This window comes from Chrysemys picta, chromosome 20, assembly GCF_011386835.1.
Source record: "Chrysemys picta bellii isolate R12L10 chromosome 20, ASM1138683v2, whole genome shotgun sequence".
Classification (NCBI taxonomy): Eukaryota; Metazoa; Chordata; order Testudines; family Emydidae; genus Chrysemys; species Chrysemys picta.
In genome coordinates this window covers 12,643,320-12,663,498 of record NC_088810.1, presented here as the reverse complement: position 1 = coordinate 12,663,498, position 20,179 = coordinate 12,643,320, and the positions used below count along the sequence as shown (strand labels likewise).

At 45.9% G+C, this 20,179-nt stretch overlaps 1 protein-coding gene across 1 annotated transcript; it reads left to right on the top strand.

Annotated features, from left to right (window-relative positions):
* Nucleotides 1–18,348: 18,348 nt before the first annotated feature.
* LOC112061357 (olfactory receptor 6N2-like) lies at nucleotides 18,349–19,302 on the top strand. The gene has a single exon (XM_024114327.1). It carries the CDS (start codon nucleotides 18,349–18,351, stop codon nucleotides 19,300–19,302), a length of 954 nt encoding a protein of 317 aa, XP_023970095.1.
* The last annotated feature ends 877 nt before the right edge of the window (nucleotides 19,303–20,179 follow it).

The following is a 20,179-nucleotide window of genomic DNA, read 5'->3' as shown; positions in this document are numbered from 1 at the left end:
AGTAACAAATGTGAACTCCTGGATCACAATACAAGTCTTACCATGTAGTCACAGACACTCCCCTTCAGGGCCGGCTCTAGGTTTTTTGCCGCCCCAAGCAAAAAAATTTTTGGATGCCTCCCACCCAGCCCTGGGCTCCCGCCCCGCTCCTTGCTGCCCCAGCCCTGGGCTCTCCACCCCAACCTGCACCATCCTGCTGTCCCAGCCCTGGGTCACTGGTAACGTGCTCCCAGGGCGGGTCATTCAGCAGGAATTTTGGATGTCCACTGTAAAGTGGCAAAGTTTGTAGACAATTGTAAATTTGTATTGTAGACAATACAAAATTATTCAAGAGACAAGGTGGGGCTCTGTGTAGCTCAAAAGCTTTTGTCTTTCACCAGCAGGAGTTGGTCCAATAAACGGTATTAACTCATTCACCTTGTCTCTCTAGTAGCCTGGGATCAACATGGCTACAACAACACTGCTAACAACATTATTCAAGATAGTTTCAGAGTAGCAGCCGTGTTAGTCTGTATCCGCAAAAAGAAGAACAGGAGGACTTGTGGCACCTCAATATATGTTCCATTCTATATGCATCCGAAGAAGTGGGCTGTAGTCCACGAAAGCTTATGCTCTAATAAATTTGTTAGTCTCTAAGGTGCCACAAGTCCTCCTGTTCTTATTCAAGATAGTGAAGTCCAAAGCTGACTGCAAAGCATTATAGGGGGATTCCACAAAAATGGATGATTGGGCAACAAATGGCAGTTTAAATTCAACATTTTCCCAGCTATATGTATATCATGATGGGTTCTAAATTAATTGTTATCACCCGAGAAAGTGATCTTGGAGTCACCGTGGTAAGTTCTCAGAAAACATCAACTCGGTGTGCGGCAGCAATCAAAAAGGCTAACAGTATTTTGGGAGCTATTAAGAAAGGGATGGAAAATAAGACAGAAAATATCATTATGCCACTATATAAATCCATGGTGCACCCATATTTTGAATACAGTTCCTGTTGCCCATCTCAAAAAGGATATAGTGGAACTGGAAAAGGTTCAGAGAAGGGCAACAAAGATGATCAAGGGGTATGGAATGGCTTAAGTACAAGGAGAGACTAAAAAGATTAGGGCTGTTCAGCTTAGAAAAGAGATGACAAAAGGGTCATATGATATAGGTCTATAAAATTATGAACAGTGTGGGAAAAGTGAATAAATAAGTGTTATATAAGCGGAGGGCAACAAAAATGATTAGGGGTCTGGAGCACATGACTTATGAGGAGAGGCTGAGGGAACTGGGATTGTTTAGTCTGCAGAAGAGAAGAATGAGGGGGGATTTGATAGCAGCCTTCAACTACCTGAAGGGGGGTTCCAAAGAGGATGGAGCTCGGCTGTTCTCAGTGGTGGCAGATGACAGAACAAGGAGCAATGGTCTCAAGTTGCAGTGGGGGAGGTCCAGGTTGGATATCAGGAAAAACTATTTCACTAGGAGGGTGGTGAAGCACTGGAATGCGTTACCTAGGGAGGTGGTGGAGTCTCCTTCCTTGGAGGTTTTTAAGGCCCGGCTTGACAAAGCCCTGGCTGGGATGATTTAGCTGGGAATTGGTCCTGCTTTGAGCAGGGGGTTGGACTAGATGACCTCTTGAGGTCCCTTCCAACTCTGATATTCTATGATTCTATGATTCTATGATATTTACCTTTTCCCACAATACAAAACCCAGAGGTCACCTGATGAAATTAATAGACAGCAAGTTTAATACAAACAAGAGGAAGTATTTTTGTCACACAACGCACAGTCAACCTGTGGAACACATTGCCATGGAATGTTGTGAAAGCCAAAATATAACTGGGTTCAAAAAAGAACTAGATGAGTTCATGGAAGATAGGTCCAACGATGACTATAACCACATGCTTGGGGCAACCCTAAACCTCTGACTATCAGAAGCCAGGAGTGGAAGACGGAATGGATCACTCCAAAATTGCACTCTTCTGTACAATCCCCCTGAAGCTCTGGTACTGGACACTGTTGAAGACAGGATACTGGCCTAGATGGACCATTCGTCTGATTCAGTAATGTTCTTCAACCTCTTATGTTCTTGTCTTTTTTTCTAAACCCTTTCCAAATTTTCAACATTATTTTTGAAGTGTGGACACCAGAACTGGACACAGTATTCTAGTAATGGTCTCACTAATACTATATACAGAGGTATTTCCCTTTCCTACTCCTCAATATTCTACTGCTCATACACCCAAGGATTGCATTATCTCTTTAAGCTACTACATTGCACTGGGAGCTCATCTTCAGTTTCCACCATGATCTCTAATACTGCTATCCAGTCCCCCATTTTGTAAGTGTGACCCATATTCTTTGTCCCTAGATGTGAGACCTTGTGTTTGGCTGTGTTAAAACACGAAGTATTCAAATGAGCCCAGTTGACCCAGTGATCCAAATAGCTTCATAAAACTGATCGGTCCCCATCATTATTTATCACTCCACCAATTTATGTCTGATCTAAAAAATTCACCAGCAATGAATTTCTTCCAAATCAATGCTAAAGTTATTGAATATTTTCAAGCACTTTTGGCAGCTTCAGAATGATTTTTAAAGCAGGCAGGGACCTCCTGCAGTTATTTGTCTGTGCCCAGGGATGGTAACTGCAGATTTTTATGTGTTTGTAGTTTTAGCTGCATGTGCCCTCAGCTGGGGATGTTCAGTCTATCTCTGTAACTTCAAGGTAATGATCCCTGTGCTTCTAATGATGTTGTTTGTGACTGGGTCTTCTACCTCCATTGTGACCAGGCCCCACAGGAAGACAGCCTGGTGTCACAACAAGGCTCATTAAAAGGAAGTTATAACAATTAACTAGTGTCCAAGGAGCATCAAGAGCTCTCCTCACAGCTTCCTGAGAACCATCTGCCCAGCCTCGAGCCACCCAGCTAGCCTTTCCTCACACTCCATCTAAGGCAGGGATTCCTAGCCTTTTCCAGACCATAACGCGGTTACAACAGAAAAAAGTTTCAAGACCTCACTCCTCTCTAGCCATAAAAAGTGCGTGGTGGTTCAGGTTGCAACCCCCAACACCTGCTTGTGAGCACCAGATTATGAACCTGTATGCTGATGCAACATTTCCTGCTTTCATCATGCAAGTATCACTCCTGCACTATCCCTTTCCTTGCTTTCCCTCTGCAGTAGCTGAGAGGATGAGAAAAGTAGCTCATTGCTCACCCAGTGCTTCACTCAGCACTGCTGTCCCTCTTCCTAGAGCACAGCCTTTCACTACCAAGTTCAGGAGGAGGGCAGAGGGAAGCTAGCTAGACAACAGAGTGCCCTTTAGGCATGACATCTGAGTCCATACACACAGGTGAGAGGAGTCTGTGACTAGTCCATGCCAGGCCCAGTGATGCAGCAAACCAGAACCTTTTGCATACGCATTAATGGAAGGGAATCTAATTACGTGTGCACGCATTTTATATCTGAACAAAATTCAGATAGACAGCTAATTTTCCAGAGTTTCCCACCCCTTCTCTACTCCACTACCCAGGCAATACCATAAAACCTTCTTTGGTACTCACTCTCCAAAGCTACAGTGATGAGTTGGTGCACTTGTCAGTCAAGCTGTATGGGAGGATTAACTGCTGGGAGGGAGATGGGACTGCAGGTGCTTATCACCTGGTGGTCCCAAGGTGGGAATGTCTTCTTTGCTTGCCAGGAAGAGGGGCTTCATTCTTTCTCTGTTTACTGTCTCTTCACCTCTTCCTCTTTCACCAGTTGCTCTTCCCTAGTCTGTGGCATGCCCCCAACCATCATTCAGAGGTTCCAGAAAAGCTTCCTGCTCCTACCATGAAAAGAGTCTGATCGGGGTGGTCTCTGTAATCACTTGTTCCATGGGACCAAATTGAACCCAGAATGCTATCAAATGCCTTCCTTCACTCCTGAATGCACTGTGGTATCTTAGCCTGATCCCGATCAAAATAGAACTGAAGATCAACTACTCCGACTGGTAAGTTTCTCATCGTATCCTGGGGCCTGAAACAGTCTCCACACTCACACACTGCCAATGCCCTTGTCTCTCTGAAACTAGGGAGCATTCCATTTCAAAATAGAGCCTCTTGGTCATCCCGGCCCCCCTCCCCCCACTTCTCAGGGGTACTAGGTTCCTGTCATTCCTGTTTAGAGGTAATGCCAGGGTCCATCCAAGGGCATAGGAGGAGATACCTGAGATAGTACTTCGTGCACGGTCAACATCAGGGGCCATCCCAGTTCAGAGGACAATACTGATTCCAGTTTAGATCATAGAAGTTGATCCTGAAGATTGTTCCAGGATCAAGGCTAATGTCAGAGATAATCCCAGTCTTGGTTTCATCCAGGGCCTGGGAGAAGATTCCACAGCCCGCAGAGATTATATCAAAGATCTCTGAATTTCCAGAGTCCATTGAAGGATATGGGAGCTGATGCCAGAGAACATTCTCAGATTTAAAAAGTGGGATGGAGCAATGAGGAGGCTTTTTCTTGACCACTGGTGGGGGCTTCTCCCATGCAGTGCCAGACCCCACTTCAGTAGTAAAGACCCATGGTACCAGACACCTTACCTGACCACAGCGAATGGCTCGATGTTGGGCACATTTGACACTTAGGGGAGTCAGAGGACTGGAGCCAATAAGAGAGACTTTCTGGATTTACTGAAAGAGACCATATATGTGATATGTCTGGACCAACTGCAAGAGCAATTTGGGAACCAATCCAGATCTGAGAAAGACACTGATGTAGGAGGGCCACTCTGGATATGTTTGGAGTAGGATGGGTACAGTGTCCACTTATTGAGTTTAATGATGGGGCCCAGAACTGCAGCCCAGGTTTATCTGTGAAGAGCTCATATGGCTGTAGCATAGTTCTAAACCATCTCTCACTGTGATAGGTGCGAGTGCAATTGTCAGAAGTACCTAAGCCACTTAGGAGCCTCATTTTGATTTCCAATAAGACGTTGGCTCCCAGGGACAGATCTTTAAAACTATTTAGATGTCTAAAGGTGCAGATGGGAGTCAGGCACCGAACCTGCCTAGGCACTTTTGAAAATCCCACTGGGCTTCTCTCTGCATCTTTAGGCACCTAAACACCTTTGAAAAACTGGCCCCCAATTCCCACCAAAAGTCAGTGGGAGTTGGGCACATTCGTCCTTTTGAAACTCTCCCCCTGAGGCATTAATAAAAAGTTTATGCAAAGAGTCTTTTATTATTCTGTCGTACTAAGGGCCTTAATCAGTTTCCACTGAACTTAACGGGAAGGCTTCTATCAATGTCAATGGCTTTTCCATCAGGACCTAATTTTACCCTGGGTACTGAGGAAGACTTCTCCCTGCCTTGCAGCACTGTTCATTTGGGAGAGACATGGGCCATTGGGATGAAAGTGTTGGGCTCCTCACTTTATCATTTATTTCCTCATGACTGGAACTTCTCTGTGCTGCTGACGATTGTGTTAGGCTAATTAACCCTCCAGGAGAAGAGCTACCACTAGATCTCATCCCACACACAGATCAAGAATGAGCCAACTGTGCTCCCTATAAACAAGCTAGTTACACCGAACTCTTGGGAGTTCTCCAGGACTAATGAGCGCTACTCTGCCTTGCCCAGAGAGGGGTTGATTTATTACAAAAACAAACTAATTAAGATTCCGTTCCCAGAGCTCTTACTCTTGTAAGAATAAACAGAAACTTCAAATAAAACTATACACAGACCTCTTCTTGCAAAGACCTGACATTTCCTCTTTTCACACAGTACCCACTGGAAAGCTGATTGAAAATAGAGATTTTAAATGAAAGTGATAATATGAAAGAGATCTTCAGGTGCAGAAGTGATGACCACCCCGTGCTCCAGAAACAACTTGACACCCTTTGAAAGGATCCATATTAATTACAGAGGGCACCCTCTGCTAAAACATCACCAGGTATCATCTACTGTCTAGAAACTTGCATTCAAGAGGAAAAGGTTCATCCACTACCTAGTGGCTGCCTGCTTTAAGATGGGTGTTGACACTCTCCAGAGGTGCACTGACCCCCAGCTGTAGACAGGAACCACCTGGGGGTGATAGGAACAGGCCAGGCAAAGATGGCCTGCCCCCACCTGGACACAGACAATGGAAGTCACTGGGGGCTAGCTCCATAAACAGATTTAGGCATCTAACTGCCTTTTTAGATGCCAAAGTTCAAAATTTAGATCTTCAAAATCCTGACTCAGCCATCACCTAATCCTGCAGACACCTAAAAATCTGGCACTGAGCATGCACAGAGCCACTTCAGCCCTCGTGCCAGGTCGCCTCGCTCACAGCTAGGCCCTGGTGAGCACCCCAAGCCTATCTCACCTGTGGGGCCCAATCCCATGTCTGTGTTCAGAGGCCACCTAGCTTGCCCCACAAAACATAGCCAGTGGAGGAGGAATTAATGGTGCTCTCCTTACAGCCTTTAGCCCAATGGGGAGAGCATTTACCAAGAAGGTGGAAAACATATGCTCAGTCCCACCCACTGCTTGATGTGCCTCAGGTTTGAACCCAGGTCTCCCACACCCCAAGTGAGCGCCTCAAACCCTGGGTTACTCTGGGGTAGGGCTCTCTCAAGTCTCTCCAGTTGACACTATTCCATTTGGTTTAACTAATTGAACAGTCCTTGGAGCAGAGACGAACTTGGGCCTTCCGTAGCCTTGGGATGTGCCCTAAACACTAGACTACAGAGTCATTCCCAATCTTTATCTTCCCCTGATGCAGTGGTCAGGGAGGGCAGAGGATGGGGGGGTGGGCTGGCACCAGAGAAGATGGTGTTGACAGCTGACATTCTTTAATAGCTCAAGAAGGGTTAACTCAAGGAACATGGAAGCCAGAAGCAGAAAGGCTGTACTATTTGCAAGTACTGAGATAGGTGGGTCTAGGCCAAAGCTAGAAGCCTGCCCCCTCAACCAAGTGGGAGGAGCCATTGGACCCAGGCTACAGCTGAATACTGGGGACAACAAATGACAAAACAGGGACAGGAGTGAGGTCAAAAGTTAAAAATCAGGGAACCAGAGGGGGACATGGTAGATGGACATGTACCCTCTGTGGTGTGGGATTGAAAATGGCCAGTAGTCATGCCTTCTCTGGCCAATGTATTCATGTGGGGGACTGGAACCATAGAGGCACCAGGCTGCTGCCGCTTCTGCCATCACTACTGGGAGTTCTAAAGAACTTGGGTTCCCTCATCACATTCCATTAACTAAATAACAAAGCAGAGCAATTCTAGGATAGCCTCAGGATGTACTGTAATGAACCTATTGGCTCGTTACTGGGTGTGGTACAGGAACACATTTCAAGCTATAGTCTGCAGAGGGATCCATGATGTTCAGTGAACTGGAAATGGCAGAGTGCAAAGGGACTCAGGTTCAGGGACAGGACTGGCTGTGGAGGGAAGGGCAAGTACCAGGTAGCTTGAGAGATGGGCCTGAGAAGCTGAGAGCGCTAATCAGGAAAGTAGTTTGTGTCTGGCAGGGGGTAAAGGATACAGCTTATAAGCAGGAGGTCTGAGGCAATTGCACATCTGGACCAGGGCCAGCTCTAGGTTTTTTGCCACCCCAAGCAAAAAAAATTTTGGCTGCCCCCCACTCCAGCCCTGGGCTCCTCCCCCCTCCCCCTGGCTCCTTGCTGCCCCAGCCGTGGGCTCTCCCCCCAACCTGCACCCTCCTGCTGTCCCAGCCCTGGGTCACTGGTAACTCGCTCCCAGGGCGGGTCATTCAGCAGAAATTTTGGATGTGCACAGAACACAGACAGGATTGGTTCCCATATGGTTACAGAACTGCAGTAAAGTGGAACAATTTTCAGCTTGTGTGATTGGAGGATGTCTGGATGCATATTATAAGACTGTCCTACATAAATGGGGAAAAGTTGAGGTGCCTTTATTATTCTTTTGTTCCACTCTTTGTTTCTATAGGGATTTGCCAATGCAATCACTGTCTTCCTTTTAAACAAATAAAACTAAAAAAAAAAAAAAAGCAATGGCTGTTGAAAATAGCAATTCCAGTCCTAAAAATCACTGGGAAGCATTGCTTGCTCAATTGTATCCTACTTTTTCTACAGCAAGTTACAGTGGATCAGTATATTTGATTTGGGAGAAATGAAGTAACAGCTGCCCAAATTGAGCTTGAGCACTCCTGAATTTTGAGGGTGTTCAAATCTGGAAGGCAGGTGCTAGATTCCCTTTCTGAATATTAGCTATATCTGGAAAGGAAAAGTCAATTTCTGCTTCCATGGCTCAGAAGTGCAAATCCTCCTACATGCCCAGTACTGTATCTAAAGCTGCCCAGGTCCTCTAGCAGAGCCTCCCCTCCCTTACTTTTCATTTTAAAATCTAGTGGGATCCACGTACCTCCCTTGCTAGGCTTCAGATAGAGAGGTGCACTGTCCCTTTAGTCCACCCAATTCCTTCTTTGGGGGCTGCAAGGTGAGGTCACACCAGTATCCCTAATCCAGTCTGGGGAAGTCTTCTGAAGGGAATATCTGGGGCAAAGCCTTGTACTCCTTGGGCTGGGCACACTTGTCCCCCACTCACAGTGCCACCCCATTCTAGCAGCCAGCTCTCCATTCACAGCAAGCTGCAGCATGGCTCAGCTACCTCACTCCCTCCCCCTCCCTTTCCTGTTGATAGCTGCCAAGGGATTGCTGGGAAATGTAGTTCTTTCCCTGCTCCAGGGCTGGCTCTATAGGCAGGGAGCTAGGCAAGGAACTACAGCTTCTGCAGCGTTGCGAGAGGGGAGAAAGTGAGTTTAAAAAAAAAAAAAGGATGGCCAGAATGCTGCCCCCTGCAAATGTGCTGCCCCAAGCACCTGCTTGTTTTGCTGGTGCCTAGAGCCGGCCCTGATCTGGACAAAAGAGGAATGCAGAGGGCTCCTCAATGAGACCACAGACAAAAACACTTAAATCTGGAATTTGGGATCTATAAATTAATATCAAATTGACCTCCAAGACAGGAAGGGATTAGAAAGGGCAACCCAGATACTAGTGTTAAAATGGCCCATTGGGCACAGTTATCCTTGTATCCATCTACAATAGAACCCCGTTTATCTGACCCGCCAAATTATCTGGCTCTCCATGTTAACCAGACAGCCAGTGCACACAGATCCAGTTGGGGGCGATCTCCAGTCTGGCGTCTAGATGGCGATGCAGCATTGCACTTTCCCATTACCTGGTTTATCTGGATTTTTGATTATCCGATCTGGCCAGCATCCCAGTTAGATTAGATCAATGGGGTTCTGCTGTACTGGGGCAGAGTTAGGAACCACTTGTCCTTTGTTATTGTATCTGCTTACCAGAACTCCTCAGAAAATGGGTTTGCTTTTCCATGGAACGTTTTGATCAAAAACAACAAAAATTCATTTTCATCTAAATTTTCCAGAGAACATTTTGATTTTTCAGTGAAAAATTCAAATACTGAAAAACTTGGGCTGAAAACCAAAATATTTTGTTTTGGAAATCTAGAGATTCCAAGGTGAGACGGGACCATTGTGATTGTCTAGTCTGACCTCCTGTATAACACAGGCCAGAGAACTTCCCCAAAATATTTCCTAGAGCAGATCTTTTACAAAAATCTTCAGTCTCAGAGACTCCACCATGGCCATTAGAAATTGTTCTAATGGTTAATTACCCTCCCTTTCAAAATGTTCACCTTACGTCCAGTCTGAATTTGTCTAGCTTCAGTTTCCAGCCATTGGCTCGTGCTCTACCTTTCTCTGGTAGACTGAAGAGCCCATTATCAAATATTTGTTCCCCATGTAGATTCTCAGTCTGTAATCAACTTACACCGTAACTTTCTCTTTGTTAACTACATTGAGGTATTTGAGCCTGTCATAACTATAAAGGGAAGGGTAACAAGCCTCCTGTATACAATACTATAAAATCCCTCCTGGCCAGAGGCACCAAAATCCTTTTACCTGTAAAGGGTTAAGAAGCTCAGGTAACCTGGCTGACACCTGACCCAAAGGACCAATAAGGGGACAAGATACTTTCAAATTTTGGGGTGGGGGAAGGCTTTTGTTTGTGCTCTTTGTTTTGGTGGTGTTCGCTCTTGGGACTAAGAGGGACCGGACATCAACCCATGTTCTCCAAATCTTTCTGAACAAGTCTCTCATATTTCAAACTTGTAAGTAATAGCCAGGCAAGGCATATTAGTTTATCTTTGTTTTCTCAACTTGTGAATTTTACCTTTGCTAGAGGGAAGTTTATCCCTGTTTTGTTGTAACTTTGAAACTAAGTCTAGAGGGGGTTCCTCTGGGCTCTTTGAATCTGATTACCCTGTAAAGTTATTTTCCATCCTGATTTTACAGAGATGATTTTTACCTTTTCTTTTTAATAAAATCCTTCTTTTAAGAACCTGACTGATTTTTCCATTGTCCAAAGACCCAGGGGTTTGGGTCTTTGATCACTTTGTAACCAATTGGTTAGGATATTATTCTCAAGCCTCCCCAGGAAAGGGGGTGTGAGGGCTTGGGGGGATATTTTGGGGGAAGAGGAACTCCAAGTCCTTTCCCTGTTTCTTGTTAAATCACTTGGTGGTGGCAGCATACCAGGTTTTAACCTAAACTGGTAGAAATAAGCTTAGGGGGTTTTCATGCGGGTCCCCACATCTGTACCCTAGAGTTCAGAGTGGGGAAGGAACCCTGACAGAGCCTATCACTGTAAGCTACGTATTCTAACTCTTTAATAATTCTTATGGCTCTTCTCTGCATCCTCTCCAATTTATCAACATCCTTCTTGAAATGTGGGCACCAGAACTGGACACAGGATTTCAGAACCAAACATATAACTCCTACTCACCATTCCCCTGTTTATACATCCCAGAATTTCATTATCTCTTTTGATCACACTGGCAGTTCATGTTCAGCTACTTATCCGCCACAACCCCGAAACCTTTTTCAGAATCACTGCTTCCCAGGATAGCATCCTCCATCCTGTAAGTATGGCTGCCCTAGAGGTATACATTTACATTTAGCCATATTAAAATGCACATTGCTTGTCCCCAGTTTACCAAGCAATCTTACAGTTACTGCTATGATGTCCCATGGGAGTTGTAGTTTAGGTGCCACATTCTCCCATTTCCCCCCTCCCCCCAAGTGGGGTTCCATAATCAGACTGGATTTTCAAAAGCGTTCAGCCAGCAACAGCTCCCATTAAGAGAAAGCGAATGCCCACCGTCATGCACAATAATGGGAATCGCAAGGTTCTGCTGAGCACTTCTGAAAATGTGTCCCCTTTGTTTGGTGCTTAAATGGGAGCTGAGCTGTTTTGGAAATCTGCTCCTCACTGTGGTGAAGAAGCGGTTTGGTTTGGTTGGTTTTTGTTCTTGTAAGTGGATTTATGTTGGGATGTGTGCCACACACACCGCTCCAGCAACCCGAAAAGCCCCCCAAATGCCACCTCCCAGTACACACACAATCCTTCAGCACCCCCAAATACCCCCCTCTAGTACCCCTCAACTGTACCCTCCTCCAGCAACCCCTCTAGCTCCTCCCCCCATACTCCCATGGGAATGTCCTTTATTTGTGAACTTGAAATATGGTGACCCTAACCATCCATAAAAGTTTGTTTCCCTGGTGGGACAAATGGAAGACTTTGATCTTCACTTGGATGAGCTGGTTGGACCAGGAGGGCAGAATGTTTGTACTCTTACTCTTAGCCTAAAGAACATGGCCAGCATATGTCCTGCTAAATGCATCTCTGCACAGTCTGTGAGAAGCCAACGGTCTCCCTATGTATCAAGAATTGAAGCACTAATGAATCCTTGGCCTTTACTTTGCAGACGCTGAGGTTGCTAAGGACAAGGGACCACTGGGGTTCCAACACCTTGCTATTCAGCAGGTCCATTATTCCTTCATAAAGTTGGCAAGTTTTGCCACACAGATAGTGTGCATCCAAATGCTGATAACTCCGGTGAAGCATCGCTCCCTCTGAGGCTGCAGGAGAACTGGACTGCTTTTTACCTCTCTCATGCTCACCCTGTTTCCCTGTGCCTCCAGGTATCTTTTATGCAGACAGTCTGTTACCCTCACTTACCACTGCCCTACTCTGGCCCTTCAGCTCTGAGGACTGAGAGGTACCAGGCATGCTCAGAGCACACCTACAGGATTTGGTCTCACTGGTAAGATAGGCACCACCCCCTAGTTTGAGAGCCCCAGTTCCAGGCCTTTGGCTCATGCTACGACTCTGAGCAGCTTGTTACGTGTGGAGTGGCATTAGGGCTTAGGTGGCTTTGTGAATGAGACCCAATCGAAATGTAGCTGTGTGTGGGATTAGGCAGCAGTTGAGGCGCACTGGCTCCTAAATGGTGGACTTAGGTACCTACAAAGGCAGAGAGGCACCTAAGTCCCTTTCATGATCTGGGCCCTGGTCCCAACTCCCATTGAATTTCACACCCTTTCCCCCTGGCAGCAGCCTCTTAGGATTTGTTAATGCCAAGGAAGGCAAGGCATGGGCTCCATCGCTCCCAGAATGGGGGCACCAGAAACGAGGGTTGTACAGGTAGCTCAGGCTGCAGCCAGGCAGGTTCTATCTGCTCTGCAAGTGTCCCCTATACTTGTTCCACCCATTCCAGCCCTTGCACTTCAGGTGGGGGTAGGAGAGGCTAAGGCTACTCCTAGAAGGAGGCCTGCAACTGGGAGTCCTCTCTCCTGATGGAGAAAAATAAACTCCATTAAGAGCTACTGCAGTGACCTTATGAACAGAAAAGGAGTGGCCATCTCTTCCACAGCAGAGAAAACAGATGCCCTTAAGGCTGCTCTATGCATAGTTTTTGTACAGCTATGACTATATTGATTTAGAAACTGATTAGTCCAAGCAGTACTACCTCCCAGTGTGGATGCAGTTATATCAGTATAGCTATGCAGATATCAGGATAGCTTATTCCATAGAACTGAAGAACAATAAACTCCAGACACTGGGACTCCCAGAGAAGGCTCACTTCCAGAGAGCACGGGCCAAGCTTCATTGCTTTACAGAACTGAATAAGCAACTGCCCAATCACTAGAGAATTTCTGAAAATATTTTTTTCTCCAAATTCCCAGACCTTGAAAGGTGCCTGTTAGGGATCAAAACACAGGGAGTCTTCCATAGTGGGTCAGAGCAGGAGTCAGATCCAGTAGGTGGAGCAGACATCCAGGTCACGGATCAGAGTTGAGGGTCAGAACCAGAGTCAGCTGCCCATTATGAGAGCCCGGGGTTGAGCCAGAGTCAGGAATCAAAGCTGAGGGACAGACCTGGGAGCAGATACCAAATCCTGAGCCAAGGGCCAAGCCAGAGCCGGAATCAGAAGTCAGAGCCAGGACTGGTAACTGATGGTCAGAAACAAGGAGTAAGGGCAGGAACCAGAGGTGAGGCAAGGATCAGGCACAGAACAGGAGCATGGTGGGAACTATGAGCAAAGGCAGGGGCAAGGCAGGAATCGGGACCAGAGTTGGGTGAAGAATGCGGGAAGCAGACACAAGCACAGTCCACTGCAACAGAGATTCACCTGCTTACTCAGACAACTTCATGTTCCTTCTCCTGACTTAAATAGCCTGGCTGGACCAATCGGTGGATCCAAGCGCTCCTCCAATGCAGGCTCCCATGAGTGCTGCCTTGACTGAGACTGTAGTCCTGCTAGCTCCATGGCACATCAAGTTTTAGCAGATACTGGGTCACACATATTCACTATGGACACTCATTCTATCACAGGTCAGCCGTTGCCTCCTCTAAGCCACCCCCAAGCTACATGAAGGGAAGGCAAGCATCACCATAGACCCTATTGTTTATCAGCAAAGTCCAGGGGAATTGTGGGGTTTCCATGTGTTTGATGGAAGTCCCATCCCTCCCAGTAAACACTGCAGGCTCCTGACTCTCTGCTTCATCTTGGGCCCCTTTTCCCTGGGCCAGTTGCTTCCCCAGCCCTAGACCCCATGGGGCCAGCTCTCCCACAATGGTTCCCCAATTCTGATGCCCAGCTCCTCTTTCCCAAGCTAGAAATATCACCCCTCCAAAGCCCATTATATTCAGCCTGGTTCCCCCAAATCCCCGGCCAACCCACCTGAACTTCTAACTTTTTCAGGAACATGGCTCCCAGCCCCACCTCCCACTGGAGAGCCATGGACTTTGCCAATGAGGCCCCTTTCCCCCCCCCGCACAAGTCCTCAATTCTCCTTAAATTACTGCTTCTGGGTGACTCTCAGGCCTATTCATTTGTCTCTGACCTCTCCAGTGCCCCCACCACGCCTCTGCCACATCTTATTGTCTGCTCCCCTAATCCCCCTGTGCCTGTGGGACACATCCCCACTCATGTACCTCTGACCCCCCGCATGCATGCACCCCTGAATCCCCTACGTAACTCTGACACACACGCACACATCCTCGCCTCTGCCATCCTGCATGAGCCTCTGAACTCCTGATTCCACCTTATGTGTCCCTGCTCCCTCCACCCTGATTCCCTGTCATAGGGCACCATGTGCAGTATTTAATTAACTAAATCTCATCAGAGATCCTGCTGCAGCGGTGACAGCAAAGGCTTCCTCTGCTTCTCGTGAGTGACCACAGTGCTCTAGCCTCAGTTACTCAACTGGCCCACTCACAATCGTGGACATGCAGAGGAAGGATGGTGTACGCTAGGAAGCCTCAGTCCACAGTTCACTCATCATATTCTCAGATTCCTGCTATCTGATCATCTTAGTAAATGGACATGCAGCTCCCAGGCAAGTCAGTGATTGGACTGTGACTTTACAGATTTTTTATCGTGTTATGAGCTAGATTAAACCTTGTTATGGGGAGAGTTAAAATCTTGTTGACATTGATTGGTGTGAACACATTCTTTAATGAACTTAAATTGTAAATATAAATTAATCGCAAACCCTCACCTAAAACACAAGGGTTTTGTGAACCTGCCCAGGAATTTTCAAGTGTATGTGCAGAGGGGTTTTGCTGTGTATTACTTTGGGTAGGGGCTCTGTGTGTGTGTGTGACTGAAAGCAGAATACCAAAGTGAGACAGAGACAGCTTGAAGAAATCCACGCAGAAGCCTGTAAACATGGTGTGGCCCTGGAAGAAACTAGAGCAAGCACTTTTGGGTCTGGTGCTGGTTGTTAAAGAGACGTGGGACTCTAAACAAAGAAGCTATCCCCTGTTTTTGGTTCCTCCTGCGTTTAGAGAGCAGGCTTTGTATAATTCTGTAAATAAACAAAGAAAATACCAGACTGCATTGTCAATTTCTACTCCCACCTGGAACATCCCCAGGGCCCCAAACTTTGACTAGCTGCTCGGTTCAAAAAGGGGTATCCATAGCATAGACATATTCAATTGTGAATTATCTCCCAAGGGAAGTGGGGGAACTTCCATCCCTTGAGACACTTTAAACTGGACAAAACACTACAGAAAAATATTGCATGGCACTGTCTTTCATAGGCTGAGAGGAGCACAATGGATTAGATGACTGTGGCTAATTGTTCAGATGTGAGGATGTTGTATGCAAAGATTCCAGTTGTTGTGTTTATCCACCTGGGATAGAGAGCTCCTGGGAGCTTTGCTGTGATTTCCTCCCAGGTATTGAGCCAAGGGAGTGCTTATTTTCTTCTAGATCTCTGATAGATGTGCAAACAAGCCCAGGTAAACAAAACTCTCTCTTCTGGGGCAGGGCATAAATCTAGGAAAGGGCTCCTCATTCCTACCAGAGAAGCATTGCATCAGGACAGCCAGAGGAGGGATCTGAAAAAGTGGCCATTACACTGGTTAGTACCCAAGCAATGAGCATGACTTGCTTTTTCTATTGAAGTTCTCATCAAAGAGACAAATTCCCTTTCAGTCTCTTTCTCATGCAGCACATGCCCAACACTCCAGCGCCAAGGGTAAACTGCCAGTTTAGCACCCAGCCCAACTATAACCTGCATATGTGCAGCACATGGCAGTATCTTGCTACCCTAGTTCCTCTTTCCAGTGAGAGAAGGGCTGGCAAGTCTTTGGTGGAGACACATGGCATGTTAGGCCAATATTCGTCTATAAAGCCATCACATTTTTTGGGTTATGAATAATCTTAGCCTTTTCCTCTAATAAATAAATCTCTCCAAAGCAAGTAAAAAGTAACACCCATGAAAACTATATTTAAATGTGCAATTTTATTGACATCTTTGGAATGCACTGCAATAAATATTGGGTAAAAGTAAATTCTAATAAATTAGAAGTGCTATCTCTTGAGGGATGTTGATCCTGTGTTTCTAAGACTACTTCCTGAGACTGAAGACTTCAGGAGAAAGTATAGAAGTGAGTTTATTTTCTAGGTTTCTGGGGATTTGTTGCATGCAGAATGATTCATGTTTTGCTCTAGGATATTAGGCAATCAGGATTTTATTTTACTGAAGCATGTACACAGAAAAGCTCATGCACCCCTGTGACACAGGTTTATTGCAGACTAAGGGAGACAATGTTTACAGCACCACACTGTATTGAATTACAGAAGGACTTGGGAAATTTCCTAAAAGAATGCAGCTGTCTGAGACACCTTATTATGGAGAGATATTATCCTCTCTAGTTAAGAGTGCACCCTACTTTCATTGCCAAGGCCTAGTTTAGCCCCCTGTAACTTTGGCTTTGAAAATGAGTTCAGCCTGAAAAAGAGTTTGAAAAAAATTGGTCAAATCATTTTTGAGTTGCAGGGCGCTAACAGACAGATTTGCATGAATGTTCAGCACTCCAAGCACTGCTGAAGACTGGTTTCTAAATAGAAGTTGTATGTTAAACTCTTTGGAAAATCTAAGCCTAAAAAATATACTGTGATTTGAAATTTTGACTTTTGTTAAGTGTTCCTTTGCCTTCCCTATTCCTGAGCTAGGAATGGCTAATTATTACCTCTGAACTATCCCTATAGTTAACCCTCTTTGAAAACCCATGTGCTGGCTATAGTTGAAAAATGTAGGTTGTAACTATGCAAGTATGTATTACATGACAGTCCCTGCCCCAAAGCATTCACAATCTACAATACTTGGATGCTTAGAATCATAGAATATCAGGCTTGGAAGGGACTTCAGGAGGTCATCTAGTCCAACCCCCTGCTCAAAGGGAGACCAATCCCCAGACAGATTTTTGCCCTGATCCCTAAATGGCCCCCTCAAGGATTGAACTCACAACCCTGGGTTTAGTAGGCCAATACACAAACCACTGAGCTATCACTCCCCCCAGAGAGCTTGCAATCTGTTTGGATGAGACAAACAAGAGGGTAGGGACATGAGATAAATTTAATAGGAGGTGCATGGTTCAAAGACAGTGATGAGAGTTATCACAACTCTCCACCTGCCCATCCGTTTTCAGGACACAGGTTGACGGATTCGTTAGGGAAGAGGTGAGTTTTGAGAAGGAACTTGAAGAAGGACAAGGTGCCTAAGGATGAGATTCACAGAAGCCAGCATGCTGAGTGGGGACCGGCCTGATCTAAACCAGTGGTTTTCAACCAGGGGTATGTGTACCCCTGGGGATATGCAGAGGTATTCCAAGGGTACATCAACTCAGCTAGATATTTGCCTAGTTTTACAACTGACTATATAAAAAGCACTAGCGAAGTCAGTACAAACTACGTTTTCAATAGTAGTGGGCTGTGACACTTTTGTATTTTTATGTCTGATTTTGTAAGCAACTACTTGGTGAAACTTGGGAGTACACAAAACAAATCAGACTCCCGAAAGAGATACAGTAGTCTGGAAAGGTTGAGACCCAGTGATCTAGCAAATAGGAAATGCCAGGAAGAAAGGTGGGGTTTAAGCCCCTCATCCATCCCAGGGAGTTAAGAGGGTGAACTCCGGGCAGGATGGTGTGATCCCTGTTTGTGGAGGTGGGGGAGGTGCTGCTGGGATCTCTGTGTGTGGATGTGGAGGAGGGGTGACAGGATCCCTGTTTGTGGAGGGAGGGGGAAGGTGTGTTGGGTGTGAGGATTGGGGAGAAGTGATGGGATTCAGTTTGGGGGACTTTATGGAGGGATAAGTGGGAACAGGGTGATGGCTGCTGTTGGTGTTTCTATAGGTCACTTTGAAGTTCTAATTTGGGGGAGGTTCTATTACTGTGGGGAAGTTCTGTGATCTGTGTTATCCAGGTCAGACTTGATGGTCACAATGGTCCCTCTGACCTTAGAATCTATCAATGAAGCTCCATTTATTGCGAAGTGTCACAGAAAAGCAAGTGAAGGGTGAGGAGGAATGGAGGGTGATGGGGCATTAATGGGCGCAGACTGAGTCAGCCAAATATACTAATGGTTTCTTTGGGTTACTTTCAGCATTTTACTTTATTGATCCATCATCTGAGAGGTCTTTTGATTTTGGTGGAGCTTCGAATATCTAAGTGTTTGCAAGCTAAGCCATTGGCAGCATGGGAACCAGCAACTGGAGCAGTGTAACCGAATTCATAATCGTGGGATTCCCAAACCTTCAGGGCTTCCACACTCTCCTCTTTACCCTGCTGCTTCTCATCTACCTCTTCGCCATTTTCGGGAATGTGGTGATTTTCACAGTCATCAGGTCAGATGCTCGACTTCATACACCCATGTACTTTTTTATCAGCATTTTATCTTTCTTGGAAATCTGGTATACAGCAACTAGTATCCCCAAAATGCTTTCAAATTTACTCAGCAAGAGGAAAAGCATTTCCTTCACTGGGTGCCTCTTACAAACATATTTCTTCCATTCCCTAGGAGCCACTGAATGTTACCTGCTGACAGCAATGGCTTATGACAGATATTTAGCTATCTGTAATTCACTGCGCTATCCTGCCATCATGACCCCGAAAATGTGCACTCAGTTGGCTGCTGGCTGTTGGATTTGTGGCTTCATGTGTCCTGTCATTGAGGTAATCTTGGTCTCCAAATTGCCTTTCTGTGGCCCCAATGAAATCCAGCATATCTTCTGTGACTTCCCCCCTCTGCTGAGCTTGGCCTGCACAGACACCTCCATGAATGTCCTGGTTGATTTTATAGTCAATGCATTTATAATCCTGGTGACATTTTTGTTCATCATGGTCTCGTACATAAAGATTATAAAAGCCATATTGAAAATACGTACCGCTGAGGGGCGAAAAAAAGCCTTTTCCACTTGTGCCGCTCACCTGAGTGTAGTTCTTATATTTTTTGGGAGTATTATATTTATGTATGTACGATTAAAGAAAAGCTATTCCTTGGATTATGATAGGGCATTCGCTGTGATTTACGCTGTCTTGACTCCTTTAGTTAATCCAGTCATCTATAGTTTACGGAACAAAGAAATACTGAATGCAATAAAAAGGAAAATCCCGCAAAAAGGAGTAATAAACAGCAGTGCACAGCCCTGACTCCTGTGTGAGCTCTCCTCCTTCAAAGCAGCTGATCAAGCAGTCTCTATGGAGGAACATTCGGTGAATGTGGTTTTCTTTCCGGTTTATAATATGGCCAGGCCCCGGCCTACACTTTCAATTCTGGTGGCTCGCTAGAATGACTGGGCACTCCCTCACTGTCTCTCAGACACTTTTAAAATCTATTGTAATTTTTAAATCTTTTAAAATCTACTTTATTTCTAGACCATTTTGATCCCTCTTTGCCTACCCCGGCCCTTCCTTCCAACTTTCTTCTTCTTTTCACCATCAATATTTTCTGTTTTTTTTTTTCTCTTGTTTATTTTGATCTGTTTGTTTCACTTCTCCAGCAGCCCAAGGCTCCAGGAGATAGAGCCAGGCCTGTGGGACGGGTCCTCACTTTCCTGCCCTCTCTTGGCCAGTCTGGAGCAAGGCCACATGATGGCAATATGGGGTTTCCTCCCACGCAGGCTGCCCAGATTCACTGCTAGCAGCAACCTTTCAGATGCAGATTATACAATTCCCAAGTGCTTTGGAAGCACCAGCCGCCCTCTAAGCATACTGCAGCCTTGTCCTCACAGCCTCCAGCTGTACAGCTGGTTACCTCTTGTTTACCCTTCTGCACATCCCACTTCTTCACTTTCAGCCAAACCTGAAATGACTCAGCATTAAGGGGCCCATTCACTGTAGCCCTGCACCTTGTGCAGTTATTTATGTCAGTGCAACATAGCTATAACCCCTGCCATTAAGACCTCCTAGTATTTACACCCATGGTGCACTGATGTAATTGCCTGGCCCCAAAGAATCAGGCCCCACGTGCTCTGTCCTTTCATTCTTAACCCCGCCATTGACCGTAGTATTTCCAATAGATGTGTGC